The sequence below is a fragment of the Ochotona curzoniae genome, unplaced genomic scaffold (assembly GCF_017591425.1).
Source record: "Ochotona curzoniae isolate NIBS_2020 unplaced genomic scaffold, NIBS_Ocur_1.0 scaffold_3835, whole genome shotgun sequence".
Taxonomy (NCBI): domain Eukaryota; kingdom Metazoa; phylum Chordata; class Mammalia; order Lagomorpha; family Ochotonidae; genus Ochotona; species Ochotona curzoniae.
In genome coordinates, this window is record NW_024467114.1 from 29949551 (window position 1) to 29965031 (window position 15481).

The 15481-nt window shown below is 42.5% G+C and overlaps 1 protein-coding gene across 1 annotated transcript in view; it reads right to left on the bottom strand.

Moving 5' to 3' along the window:
• Window positions 1-15481, bottom strand: part of DNAH11 (dynein axonemal heavy chain 11) — a 271297-nt gene that overhangs the window by 233620 nt on the left and 22196 nt on the right. The window contains exon 8 of the mRNA XM_040964541.1: window positions 14342-14509. Coding sequence (XP_040820475.1) covers window positions 14342-14509 — 168 coding nt within the window. The remainder of the gene's footprint in view (window positions 1-14341; window positions 14510-15481) is intronic.

A 15481-nucleotide genomic window follows, 5' to 3' on the forward strand; every position in this document is an offset into this window, starting at 1 on the left:
CAGAGCCACACTCTCCATCATGATGCCTGAGCCTATGAGGGGTTGCACCTGCTATGGAGTGACCATGAACCCTTCCAAAACCCATATGTGAAAAATCTGACCCTCAAGTGCTAAGATTAGAAAGTGGCGCCATTGGGAGGCTTTTGGGAACGAGCTGAAGCCCTTCAGAGCGAGATTAGTGCATTAGACAAACAGGCCTAAGAGAGACTCTGTCCTCCTGCCGTATGTGAATCATAAAGCCACCTTCGCCAGAAACTGAATGTGCTGGCATCTTAGACTTGTCAGGTGGCAGAATTGTGCACAATACACTTGTGCTGTGTATAAGCTCTGACACAGGGAACTCTAGTACAGCCACCTGCACAGACCTAGACCCCTCTGCTGAATTTCACAGGTACAGAGAACCGCAGTGTGACACCAGCCCTTCGCTCAGGGATTCCTGCCTTGGAGCATGTGTTTGACCTAGTGGTGAAGACACCATAGTCCCACATGGGAGTGCCTGCGCTTGCTGCTCGATTTGCTGATGCCAGCTTCCTGCCAATGGTAGAGCCTGCGAGAGAGCAGGGAGCAGGGAGGGTCTAAGTTTTTCCGTTCCTGCAATCCTTGTGGGAGATGTGGATTGCGCTCCTGGCTCCCGGCTCTGCCCCATCACTGTTGTGTGTAAGTTGGGACTGAAGCAGCAGATGGATGCTCGCTCACCCTGCTTCTTTACCAGGCAGCAGCTTAACCCAGTGCCACCACAATGCCTGTTCCAAATCAGTGACTTTAAAAAGTGATCACTACTCCCCTAACAACTTTCACAAGCCTCTCCACTCAGTACGGCAACAAGAAACATGCAGCTCACCATTCCCACACTTCCCTATGGAACTTAGAGGTGAGTGACATCTTAGGGAGAGGAGGACCTCAAGCTCCATCCTGGTACCTCACCCACACCCGGCCCTGCCCCCAGATCTTCTTACTCACACGTGCCTAGAACTAGAGTCAGGGTTACTGACGACCTCTGTCTTAGAGTCCCACAGGGAATGCACGGTACCCTCACCTCGGTCTGGACTAAGCACTGTCTCTTTAAAGCTCCCTTTCTTTCATGCACTCAATCAGAAACATGCACCACCCTCAAGACTCCCTCCACGGAGTGTCGCCCACCCCTCTCCTTACAGTGCCCAGCCGTGTCCCCTATTGGACATCTGCCCAGCCATGGATCACTGTGCCTGCTTATTTCGCAGCACTCTGCCTCCAGTCTTGATGCTCTGTTCCACCCTTCTGAGCCATGGCCTCAGTCATCTACAAAATCTATCCACGTCCCTCACGTGTGTGTTCTTCGATCTGGAATTGTCAACTCCTTGAAATGGAAAAGTCTTAACACAGTTGACACTGTGTGTTCTGATGTGTTCTGGATCCTCTTTTAACTATCCTCAGTTTTATTCTGCCACATTTCCCCATGTCGCACTTTGCCATCCAGCCATGCCTGCACGTGTGGTCCACCTCACTCTCCCTGTCTGCCTCCCCTGCCCACCCTTTTCTTTCTCAATGAGGTCATAGGTTTCTGTTTCTTTTTCTCTCCCCTCTGGCAGGAAACCCTTTGAAATGCTCTAACGTTCTGTCCTTGTTACACCCCAGCCCTGAGCGTACTCCTTAACAGCTATCTATCCGTGGTCTCCCCACGATAATAAGCCTTACAAGTGCAATGACCAAGCAAATTTTTGCCACAAAGTATCAAGCTGTTTAATCTCAAATATTTACTGGAGAACAAATGATGTGCTAGTACTACAGAAAATTACTGAATTGCCTTTATTGGCACCATGGGAAGCCACAGAAGGTTTGTATTAGAGCAGAGTCATGGTCTGTCTTAGCATCTAAAGGACACACACACCACTGCATGGATGATGAGTTAACGGAGACAGGATGGGTGCAGTGGGAGCAGTTTAAGACTAAGTGTAGTTATCCAAGACAGAAATAAATCCTGGGCATATTTTCAGGGTACAGAAGGATCCCTCAAAAGGTCAATAGGAAAGAGAAATTAAAGTAACACTTATTTTAGTACCAAAAAAAAAAAAAACTAACAGGAACATATTCAGTACAGCAGTTAAAATCCTGCCTTGACTGTCTGCATTCCTTAACAGAGTGCCCACGTTTGAGTCCTAGTCACCCTTTCGATTCCAGCTCTCTAGAAGCAGTGAGTGTTGGCTTGGGTCCTTGGATCCCTGCCACCCAGGTAGGAGACTGAGTTTTAGGATTCTGGCTTCAGCCTGGCCTGACCCTAGGCCCGTTGGGCGTTTAGGTATTGAATCAACGCATGAAACATTTCTCTCTCTGCCTTTCAAATAAAAATAAAAGCTTCTTTAAAAATGAGGGCCCGGCACGGTGGCGCAAGTGGTTAAAGGTCCTCGCCTTGCACGCCCGGGATCCCATATGGGTGCTGGTTCTAATCCCGGCAGCCCCGCTTCCCTTCCAGCTCCCTGCCTGTGGCCTGGGAAAGCAGTCGAGGACTGCCCAAAGCTTTGGGAACCTGCACCCGCGTGGGAGACCCGGAAGAGGCTCCTGGCTTCAGATCGGCATAGTATCGGCCTGTTGCGCTCACTTGGGGAGTGAATCATCGGACGGAAGATCTTCCTCTCTGTATATCCATCTTTCCAATAAAAAAATAATAAAAGTAAATCTTTAAAAAAAATGAGCCCATGCAATGGCTCATTGGCTAAATGTTCACATTCCAAGCACCAGGAACCCACATGGGCACCTGTTCATGACCTAGCTACTCCATTTCTGACCCAGTTCCGTGCTTATGGACTGGGAAAGCAGCGGAGGATGGTCCAAAGCCTTGGGACCCTGCGCCCATGTGGAAACTTGGAAGAAGCTTCTGGCTCCTGACTTTGGATCAGCTCAGCTCTGGCCACTGCAGACACTAACAGAGTGAACCAGCAGATGGAAAATTGGTCTTTCCGTAAACCTGATTTGCCTTTCCGACAAAAATAAACAGATCTAAAAAAATTATAAAGAAGGTGAAAGAAGTCTATGGAGACCAGCAAGGCAGTGTAGCAAGCTCATCCTTTGCTTGCAGCACTGATGTGTGTGTCTTGGCTGCTCTACTTCCAATCCACCTCCTTGCTGATGGCCTGGAAAAACAGAGGACTGGTCAAGCCCTTTGGCTCCTGTACCCAAATGGGAAACCCAGAGCAAGCTCTTGGTTCCTAGCTTTGGACTGGCCAACCTCTGGTTGTAGCATTCTTTTGCAGAGTAAAGCAACAGGTGGGAAATCAAGTATTACAAGGAGTAGCCCACTACATGTGCCATGCATTGCATTAGAGAATCCAGGCAAGAGTGAGTTCAAGGATGCACCCATGAGTAAACGAGTCTGCTCTGGAGCACACTGACTCTGAGATGCCTGTTAACTATCTCAGTGCAGCTGTCCAGCAGGCAGCTGAATACACATCGTGTGGCTGGACGTTGGGAAAGTCTGTCACAACTAAGTAGGAAGGACTTTGTTGAGGCTTTTGTAGATGCTCTTTTGAAGTTGAGATTTTCCCTGTATTCCCACTTTTCTCAGAGCTTTTGCATTTGGTAGAATTCCCCAGTGACACAATTTGAACCAAGAAATGTCCTTCACAGTTTTTAATTAGGAATTCAACTTCTTTAATAGTTATAGTGCTAGTTTAAATTGCACATTGGGTAAATTGTAGTAGTTTTCTAATTCCTAATGGGATTGGTGTGGTTCATCTAAGTCAAAGTTTCCAATCGTTTTTAATGTCGTTTTTCTTTACTCTTTTGATGTCTGCAGCATGTGAACACTGATGGTTTCTCTTCCCACCCCACCTCTTTAGATCTCACCAGAATGCTGTATTTTTAAAGAAATAGTTCTTAGTTTCATAGATTTAGCCCAAATATTTCTGTTTCTAATTTCACTGATTTCTGTTATAGACAATATTCTGCTTACAATGGGGTAAGTCCCAGCAATGCCAAGCCAAGTTGAAAATATAAAAACTGTACTCAATCCACTTAAAGTGGATGAAGTCCTAACTCAGCTGCATAGCCCGCTGCTGGGGCATGGTGCTTCCCTCTCCATGATCCCATAGTTAACTGGGAGCCGTGACTCAGATTCAGTACCCCTGTACCTCTGTGTCCAAAAATCAACTCAGAACGAATAAGAACAAGAAACTAGTACAAAACATTAGGGAAATGCTTCAAGACATCGATTTATTAAAAGAAAAAATGTGGATAAGACCTCAAAGGCACAAGAAAAAGCAGAAATCAATTCATAAGATTACATCAAACTACAAAGCTTCTATTACAGCAAAGTCAACAAGAAAGCAGTCAACAGAATGGGAAAAAACATTTACAAACTATTTTTCTAATAATCCAGAATATGTTTGGGCTTGCATTGGAGGGCAGCTGATTAAACAGCCACTTGTCATGCTGCAGTGCCACTTTCTGTCCTGGCTGTTCCTTGCTCATACGCCTAGGAGGGCAGTGGACAATGGCTCAAGACTTGGACCCCTTACACCCACATGGGAAAGCCATATGGGAATCCTGCTTCGTGGCTTCAGCCTGGCTCAGCCACAGCCACAGCAGGCTCTTACCTGCGTGGCAAGAACCAGTGTACTTGAGCCATCATCTGCTGCCTGTCACAGTGTACGTGAATGGAAAGCTGGATCACAAGTGGAAGTGGGCCTACTCAGGCACTACACTAAGGGATGCAGACGCCCCAAGTTGCAACTTCAAGCTACTGCCGCAACTTCCACCCAGTCATTCCTTCAGTATGTGGCACAGTATATCTGTTTCTGTCCTTGGACTTTTAATCTGCCTACATGGCTATATTTCAGTTGAAATTTTGGAACAAAGCATATGATTAAGCCATGTACTTAAGAAAGTGTTGGGTCTGGTGCCCGTGGCCTAGTGGCTAAAGTCCTCACCTTGAACACACCGGGATCCCATATGGGTGCCAGTTCTAATCCCAGCAGCTCCACTTCCCATCCAGCTCCTTGCTTGTAGCCTGGGAGGGCAGTTGAGGACAGCCCAAAGCCTTGGGACCCTGCACCCATATGGGAGGAGAACTGGAAGAGGATCTGGGCTCCTGGCTTCGGAACGGCGCAGCACCAGCCACTGTGGTCACTTGGGGAGTGAATCATCGGACAGCAGATCTTTCTCTCTGTCTCTCCTCCTCTCTGTATATTTGCCTTTCCAATAAAAATAAATAACTATTTTAAAAATTTTAAAAAGCTGTCGATCTCTCTTAATTGATATATTTAGGTCATTTACACATAATGTGATTACTGTAATGTTAGGGTTTAACTTATTTTGTTTTCAGTTTGCTTTGTCCATTTTTTATTTCTTTTTTTCCCCTGCTTTTCTGTAATTACTAGAATTCTTTTCAGGATTCCATTTAATGTGTTTTTATAATTTCAAGCATACTGCTTTGTATTTCTCTAAGTATTACAGTATAAATTATACATGCATTACATGTTATCCTGCCAGTTTCACTGAAGTGTAACTCCTTACCTCCTACAACCAATGACTTCAGAAAGAAGTTACAAGGGAAATTAAGAATACCTTAATACAAATGGGGAATAGAGAGGAACCTCAACATACAAAAAAAAAATTTGAAGAATGAGTGGAAATAATGCAAAGAGGGAAATTCATAACTGTAAACTCACACATTGAAAAAGAAAAAAGATCAGTCACACACAGATAAGTTTATACCTGAAAGACTTCAAAGAGAAAACAAACTAATCCCAAAACTAACAGAAGAAAAGAGTAAGATCAGAATGAAGAGAAATGAGACTTAGGCCAGCATTGCAGCCCAGTAAAGCCGCCAGCTGCAACAGTTACATCCCATAGGGCACTCGTTTGAGTCTTGGCTGCTCCACTTCCAGTATACTTCCCTGCTAAAGCATCTAGGAAAGCATCAGAAGGCGGCCCAGAGCCTCTGTACCCATGTGGGGGATTCGGGAGAAGCTGTGGCTGCTGGCTGCAGCACTGGCACAGCTCCAGTTTTGTAGTCATTTGAGTGAACCAGCAAATGTAAAATTCATTTCTCTCTCTCCCTCTCTCTCTTCTCTATCCCTCCCTCTGTGTATCATCTTTCTCTCTGTGAATCTGCTTTACAAACAAATAAAACAAATCTTCAAAAACTTCAGAAATAATCATGAAAATTCTTAAAACCAAAAGGTGGGTCTTGGAAAAGACCAGCAAAATTGGCAAATGCTCAGTGAGAATAACAGAGAGAGCATATGCAGATGATGAAAATGATAGTGCAGATATTAATAATGTCAAAGAGATTTTAAAAAAATCATAAGAGCAATATCAATGGTTGTAGACAAAGTTAGAAAACACAGATGAAATGAACAAGCTCTTACACACACATACAGCCTAGGAAGACTGAATCACAAATACCAAAAATCTGAATAGACCTATAATTAGTAAGGCAAGGGGAACAGTTACCATGAATTTCCCAAAGAATGAAAACTTAAGACAAGATGGCCACACTGGTGAGTTCTATCAAACATTTAAATCGGTATTAACACCAGCCCTTCTCAAAGGCTTCCAGAAAATTCCAGAGCAGATAGCACTTTCCAATTTATTCTGTAAGACAAACACTATGCTGAGACTTAAATGAGAGAGTTATTTAAAGAAGACAAAATTCAGATCTATGTTCTTCATGACTAACAATGTAAACACTGTCAATAAAAACTAGCAAACAGAACTCAGCACCGTATTAAAACATGACTGAGTGGAGTTATTCCAGGGAGTATGCAAGTATGATCTATCAGACAAAGTCAATGTAATACAGGATATTGACAGAACGAAGGGGGGAAACCCACAGTTCATCCCACTGACACAGAGAACAAGTGGTAACATTCAACACCCTGTTGCAATGAAATCACTCAGTGAGCCAGGGACAGAAGCAAATATTCTCAATACGACAAAGGCCAACTATGGAAAACCCACACCGAACAGCACATTCAAGGGTGAAAGCTAAAAGCTTTTCTCTTCAGCAGGAACCAAAACAAGGAACCCACTTCTGACTCCACCCAACCCTGGAAACTCCACCCACAACAGAAAGGTGAAAAAAAAAAAAACAAAAGGCATCCAAGTTAGGATGAAGTAAGTAGACTTATCTCTGTTTAGAAGTGACAAAATATATAGGAAACGCTAAAAAAAATTCTAGGATGCAAAAACAGATTTTAAAAAAAATCAGTTGCATTTCTGAACATTAGCAACAAATAACCTGAAAAGAAAATGAAGCATGCAATTCCACTGGAAATATAATTAAAAGTAATGAAATATTTGTAATACAAAGTCCTATCACTGGAAACTACAAAACACCACAGACACAAGATTGAAGAAGATGTAAGTGGAAAGATATCCTGTTTGCATGGATGTGAAGATTTAATGTTGTCAAAACGACAACACAACCCGAAGTGATTTCATTGTTCAAAGCGACCCCTATCAAAATCTCAATAACATACATAGCAGAAGTGAAAAAAGTCACCCTAAAAGTATATGGAGTATCAGCTAACCTTAATGGTCATAACATTTTTTTTCTTCATTTTCAAGATTCCTGACTCCAAAACCTACTACAAAGCTATAGTAATCAAAACTGTAAAGTTATCAGGGAGAGAAGCACTTACGTCAATGGATCCAACAGGGGGGACAGATAAGCCTTCACATACAGGGTTAAATGACAAGGATGCAAAATTACTCAAAGGGAAAAGAAAAGCAAATTGGAAAGCGGATACCCACTTGCAGTAGAATTGACATTTATTTTATATAGTCTGCCAAAACTTAAAATACACAGAAGCACGAATTACAAGAGCTAAAATTCCATGACTTTCAGAACAAAACTTCGGATTAGGCAATGATTTCTTCAAAAATGACATCAAGACTACAGGCAACAAATGACAAGAGTTGGCAAATCTGACTTCATCAGAACTACAAGCATTTGTGCATCAATGGGCAATGATCAACTCAGGGAAAAGAAAATCTTCATAACAGAAAATATTTTCAAATGACACATTTAATAAGAGATCAATATCTAGAATATAGGGTATACGCCAAACGCTCATGAAAATGTTTGAGAAACTATGCAGAAATTTCAAGATATTTTAAAAAGAAACAATTACATCTCTTACTCTATTTTTCCACAAACATTTTGTTTGTTAAGAACAAGCAGGGCTGGCATTTTCATGAAGGTAGGTTAAGCCGCTGCCCATGATGCCACCTCCCGTATGAATGCTAGTTTGAGTACTGACTGCTCTCAATCCAGCTCTCTGCTAACGCACTTGGGAAAGCAGTAAACCTTAACCCAGTTACTCGGGTCCATGTGGGAAACCCCAATGGAGTTCCTAGCTTTTTCCAGGTCAGTTCTGGCTGTTGCAGTCTTTTGGGGAGTAAAATAGTGAATATCATATCTCTTTTTCTCCTTCTCCATCTTCCAAATAAGTAAATAAATTTTAAAACAAAGTTCTAGAACTCCACAACAAAACATTCCAATCCAGACTTGAGCAAAAGGGGCTGGTACAGTGGCACCGCACATTAAGCTGCCACTTGCAAATCCAGAATCCCATGTGGGCCACAATTCAAGTCCCAGCTGCTCCAACTCTGGCTCCCTGATAATGTACTTGGAGAAGCAACCAAAGATGGCTCAAGGGCTTCGGTCCCTGCATGCACGATGGTGTTCTAGGTTTCTGGCTTCAGCATGGCCCATTCCTGGTCATTGCAGCAACTTGGGGAGTGAACCAATAGCTGGAAGACCTTGCTGTATCCCTCCCGCCTTCTATAACCTTGCCTTTAAAATAAGTAAATCTTAAAAAAAAAATTGGCTTTTGGTGTCCTTCTTAGAAAGTCGGAGCCTACTCCTAGGTCTTGCAGGGTATTTCCTACATTTTCCTGCAAGAGTTTGAAGGTTTCTGGATGTAGGTTTAGGTCTTTTATCCATGTAGATTGGATCTTAGTGTATGGTGATAGATGTGGGTCTATCTTTTTGTTTCTACAGGCTATCAGCCAGTTGTCCCAACAACATTTACTAAAGAGGCCTTCCCACTTGCTTGAGTTGTCATTGGTCTTTTTGTCAAAGATTAATTGGCTGTATTTGTGTGGGTTCCCTTTTGGTGCTTCTATTCTATTCCATTGATCTTCCTTTCTGTCTTTGTGCCAGTACCAGGCTGTTTTGATAACCACTGCTCTATAGTATGTCCAGAGGTCCGGGATTGTGATTCCCCCTGCTAACTTCTTATTTTTCAGGATGGTTCTAGCTATTCGTGGTTTTTTGTGTTTCCAGATGAACTCTTGAATCATTGTATCCAGTTCCGTGAAGAATGTTTTGGGCAATTTGATTGGAATTGCGTTGAAAATGTATATTGCTTGTGGTAGTATAGACATTTTAATGATATTGATTTTGCCTATCCAGGAGCACGGGATGTTATTCCATCTTTTGAGGTTTTGTTCAATTTCCTTTTTAAATAGTTTGTAGTTTTCTTCGAATAGGTCTCCTACGCTTTTGGTTAAATTTATTCCCAAATACTTCATACTTCTCTCTGCTATTTTGAATGGTATCCTGTTGGTTAGATCTTCTTCCATCTTGGTGTTATTTGCGTACACTATGGCTGTTGATTTTCGTTCGTTAATTTTGTACCCCGCCACTCTGCCAAACTCTCGTATAAGTTCTAGCAGTTTCTGTATTGAGTCTCCTGGTTTTTCTATGTACAGGATTATGTCATCTGCATATAGTGAAAGCTTGACTTCTTCGTTTCCTATACGTATGCCTTTGATTTCTTTTTCTTGTCTTATGGCCTCTGCAAGTACCTCTAGGACTATGTTGAATAGCAGTGGTGATAGCGGGCACCCTTGTCTTGTTCCAGATCGCAGTGGGAAGGGTTCTAGCTTTTCTCCATTCAGTATGATACTGGCATTGGGTTTTTCATAAATTGCTTTGATTATGTTGTGGATTTTCCCATCTATGCCTACTTTGGCTAGAGTTTTTAGCATGAAGAGGTGTTGGATTTTGTCGAAAGCTTTTTCTGCATCTATTGAAACTATTATGTGGTTCTTGTTTTGCAGTTTTTGGATGTGGTTTATAACATTTATGGATTTCCGAATGTTGAACCATCCCTGCATTCCAGGGATGAATCCTACTTGATCCGGATGAATGATCTGTCTGATGATTTTTTGAATTCTATTGGCTAGGATTTTGTTGAGAATTTTAGCATCAATGTTCATCAGAGAAATAGGTCTGTAGTTTTCCTTCTCTGATGGTTCTCTGTCCGGTTTTGGGATTAAGGTGATGTTAGCTTCATAGAATGAGTTTGGGAGGGTTGCTTCCTCCTCTATTGTTTTGAAGAGCTTGTAGAGGATTGGGGTTAGTTCTGTTCGGAATGTTTTGTAGAATTCTGTAGTGAAGCCGTCTGGGCCTGGGCTTTTTTTCGTTGGGAGATCTTTGATGACTGTTTCAATCTCTACCTCGGTTATGGGTTTATTTAATTCTGCAGTTGCCTCCGGGCTGAGTTTTGGTAAGTGGTGGGAGTCCAAGAACTTTTCTATTTCTTGGTGGTCCTCAAATTTGTGGGAGTACAGTTCTTTGTAGTAATTTCTAATTATTTTCTTAATGATTGCAGTGTCTGTTGTTATGTTGCCTTTTTCATCTTTAATGCTATTGATTCTCACTTTCTCTTGTTTTTTTTTGGTCAATCGGGCCAGTGGAGCAGTTGAGAACAGAATAAACAAATGGGACCTCATCAAACTAAGAAGCTTCTGTACAGCAAGGGAAACAATCAACAAAGTAAAAAAGCAACCCACAGATTGGGAGAAGATCTTTGCACACGATATAGGCGATAGGGGGCTAATTTCCAGGATATACAAAGAACTTCAAAACAACCAAAAAACCAAAACAAACAAACCACTCAAGAAATGGGCACGGGAAATGGGCAAACATTTCACAAAGGAACAAGTCCAAATGGCAAACAAACATATGAAAAAATGTTCCAGCTCCCTAGCAATAAGGGAAATCCAAATTAAAACATCGATGAGGTACCACCTAACACCAGTAAGATTGGCCCACATAAACAAGAACACCAACGACGCTTGCTGGCGAGGATGCGGGGAAAAGGGAACCCTGCTCCACTGCTGGTGGAGCTGCAAATTGGTACAGCCTTTATGGAAATCAGTCTGGAGAACACTCAAACAACTCAAAATCTGCATACCATATGACCCAGCAATAGCACTCCTAGGAATATATCCAAAACACCTGTTTTACGACAAACCAACATGCATCCCTATGTTCATTGCAGCACAATCAGTAATTGCAAAAACATGGAAGCAACCGAAATGCCCATCAGCAGAAGATTGGATAAGAAAGCTTTGGTTCATCTACTCCATGGAATACTACTCAGCTATTAAAAAAAACAAAATGCAGTTCTTTGTGGCTAAATGGGCACAACTGGAAACTATAATGCTAAGGGAAATGAGTGAAACCCAAAAGATTAGATACCACATGTTTGCCTTGATTTAACCTGTAATTTTTTGTTTGGTTGTTGGTTATTTTTTGATCCTGTCATTGATACTGTCTCAACCCAGATGTTTCGAAGAATGGAACTTGCATTATTTTTAACATATTGTCTACCCATTACTATGTCAATTAATTCCATAATGTTGTATATTGATAATGAGGCCTTTTTGGGGCTTTTAACTGACCGGATCTTTACTCTGTTAGACCTATCTTCAGACCATGGAGGGTCTCCCCAGGAGGCCACTGAACTTATCTGGACAATAAGACGCTGAACTTTATGCTAGGCATGTGTTTGCAAGCAATGAATCTCAACTGAACTTGAACTATGGTTATGCAACAAGGTGGAGGAATCCACCATGGGGGGAGGGTTATGGGAGGGGTGGGGGGATTCCCCAGCGCCTATGGGACTGTACTACATAATACAATGTAAGCAACAATAAAAAAAAAAAAAAAAAAAATTGGCACAAGGCGTGATTAAACATTCCTCCAAAGATACAGAACTGGTTAATAAGTACAGGGACAGATTTCAACATCACTGATAAATTAGGAAAAAGCAAGTTAAACCACAATGAGAAATCACTTCACAGCCATTAGGATTGAAGGTGAAGACAGGGTGCAGATGGCACAGCAAGCTAAGCCAGCTAGCCATGAAGACATATGTGAGCACTGACTGCAGTCAACAATGCTTTGCTTCTGATCCAACTTCCTACTAACTGGCCCGGGAAGGCAACAAATGATGCCTCACGTACTTGGGACCCTGCCACCCCGGTGGGACCCATCGCAGCCCTGGATGTTGTAAGAATCTGGAGAGTAAACCAACAGATGGAAGGCCTCAATTAATGAAGTAATTTCTTTCTCTCTTTTTCCCTACTTCCTTCCCTCCTTGTCACTCCATCCTCCAAACAACTACATCTTTAAAAGAAACTCTAGCACATGCTACCATGTGGATGAGCTGGATGCCTTTCTGTTAAACAAAATTAACTGTCAGAAAAAGCATATGTGTGGACACAGCTTTAAAAAGCACCAAAATTAACAGCTATTAAGTAGACACATGTAATGCCAATATTTTCAGGCAAAAATAATAATCAAAATAAACTCCAAACGAAGCAAAATTTTTCTCAACCAAAGGCCACAAAAAGTCTACTTTAACTCCCATTTTAACCGTAAGGAATAACCAGTCAAGGAGCTTGTGGATCTCCCTGAAAGGAGAGAGAGACAGGAGGCAAAGCAGAACTTGATGATGACTGATGTTTCCAAGCCACACCATGTCTTGCCTACTTGATTTCCAAAAAGGAAAGGGCCTCCCGAACACGATGCCAACCACACAGCTGTGTCAATAGTGAGTGGGTTCTCTATCCTAGACTTATGTGATTGCACAGGTGAACACAGGAGGAATCAGAACCTACAGTTTTGCCAAGGCAGGAATGCTGATTCACTCCGGTGCAGGTCCCCAGCCCCAGCATTCTGAAAGCCTGCCTGGCTTTGTGGCTATGAGCAAATTAAGACTTCTGATCCTCATGGGTGCCCAGGGGGTTTGTGCCTTTATCTCATGCTTCTGCACATGTGGTGGCCCAGACACCATTTCAGTAAGCCGCCCAGTTCACACACCCACGCCAAAATAAGGTTCTAGAGATATTGTCAGAATACTCATCACCGTGACAATGCCCTCCTACCATCAATTCCACATCCCTCCTTACTCCAATTCAGAGGGAATGAATGTGTTTGCTAATCATATCTTGATATAGCCAACACACTGCACTTGCGCATGTCAAAGAATTGATTATTTCACTCCATAGACAACAACAATGAAGTGATAATCCTTCTAAGAGCTACACTGCCCCTTTTTTGTACTCAGCATCATTCTTCTTGGCAAACCATTACACATATCCTAGAGCTATACTGATGCTTGCAGGTGGCTCCCTGACTATTGGCATGCTGGAAGTCACAGAGAAAGCTTCCCCCTACTCCCTAAGGTTGGAAATGTGGGATTACAAATAGCTCTGAAAATAACAAAAATAATGAGCAATACATGCATTGGTCACAGATATAAGGAATGGGTGAACTAAACTTTCAAATGGACCATGAGTGGTTCAGAAAATGTCAGAGTAAAACAAGTACTTCACATGGACATCAAGTGAACAGGTCAAGGGGATTACTGTGGAACATTCCCTCTCTGCATTTACAAAACAGAAATAAATGTGGAGTGAGGCACAGAGTTAGCTAGAAGCTATTCCAGGCCCAGGTGGGAAGTAGCCAATGCCTGGCCTATGGGTCACACAAAGCCTCCAAAATCATTTAGTCTGGTCCTGCCAAGGCAACCATTGAGGGAACTCAAAATTCAATCAGCCTAAAGTAGGCTCATTTCTAAGGCTGATCATCTTGTGGAGCCGGCAAACGATGTAATAAAGATCCAAATGGCCCTGGGCTGTCCCAAGGTTCCCCACCTCCATCTCAGTGGCCAAGACACCCGCATCCCACATTCTAGTGTCTAGGCTCAATGCCTGGCTCTAGATTTGGAGTCCAGCATCCTGCTATGCACACCCTGGGAAGAAGCAGGTGTCAGCTCAAGCAGCTGGGTCCCGGCCATCAACCTGGGAAACCTGGCTCCCACCTTCAGCCTGGCCAAGACCAGGCTTTTGAGAAATGAACCAGCAGACAGAGCTTGCTAAAGTGAAAAACACAAAGGCCTGCACTGTTATGGCTGATCTACCCTAAGCAGCCGAGAGATCACAGGCAAGTAGTTACAGAGCGGCTAGACTGCATGGCACCTATAATTCCCACGACCTATTGTACTCTTCACCCTTAAAATTATAGCGCCCTCTAAAATGAAAATCAAAGGCACCACCTTACCACGTCCTCCCAATTACATGGGTCGTAAGCGCTCTGCTTGAAGACGTTATAGAGTTCTGTGAATTCTTCACTCATCTTATGGATTTGTCCATTTAGAACTGTCCCTTTGGAACCACCAAATTCCAATCTCTCCAATTTTTCAAACTCCAACATGGTTACAAATACATCCTTAAAACAAAAAATCAGAGTGAAGATGTTTCTATCACCACAAGCAGCAAACAGAAAAAGAACATTTCAAATACTGGAAATTGGCACCTACAGGCACTGGCCTGTCAGAAAATAAATATCAATGACTTAAGTAATTGCTAATTGGAAAAAACTCACACTCCCAACTTTAATATTTTCTGCAAAGTATTTCAAAGCACAGGCAACTCTTAATCTACAATAGCTAGACAGGCAACTTCCCTAATCTTCTACCCTCTTAACCATGAGTCAGATCCCTGGGGAAAATTTTAAATTCATATTTTCATCCACCTACACTTGGCAGTTAGCATAATATTGCAAGGAAACTCAAGAGACTTATCAAAAGGACATGCAAACTGTCTCATCAGATATAAAACACTCAGAAATATCATGCATTCAAGTTGACTGTGACAATTTTCAAAGCACGAAACCCAGATTTTGAGTAAAATTTAACAGACCTTATATCACTGAATATCACTGATCAAGTCCAAAGTTGTTAGATTTTTACAAAGAAAATAAGACTGTGGCACTAGTTCAAACCATTTTTGGAAAGATCTTACATATTACCATGCCTATCTGAATACTTTTAATATTTTCATAAGATAGCATGTGACTATATGCTAAAAGACAGTATGGGTTTTTCAAAAACATTATCTGAAAGTTAAAGAGAAGATGCGACGTGCTTGTTCATTCCCCAGATGGCTGCAGTGCTCAGTGCTAGGCCAAAGCCATGACCCAGGAGCACCTCGGGTGTCCCAAGTGGCTGAAGGCCCCTGAAGACGCCTGTTATCCTTCGTCGCTTTTCAGGCCAGTAGGGAGGTAGATGAGAAATGGAGCAGCGGGACATGAACTGGTGCCCATTGGAGGATGCCAGTGTCTCAAGTAGCAGCTTAACTCACTGTGCTACAACACCAGCTCTGACAGTGCAGTATTTTAAACTATCAACTTTTTTAGGTA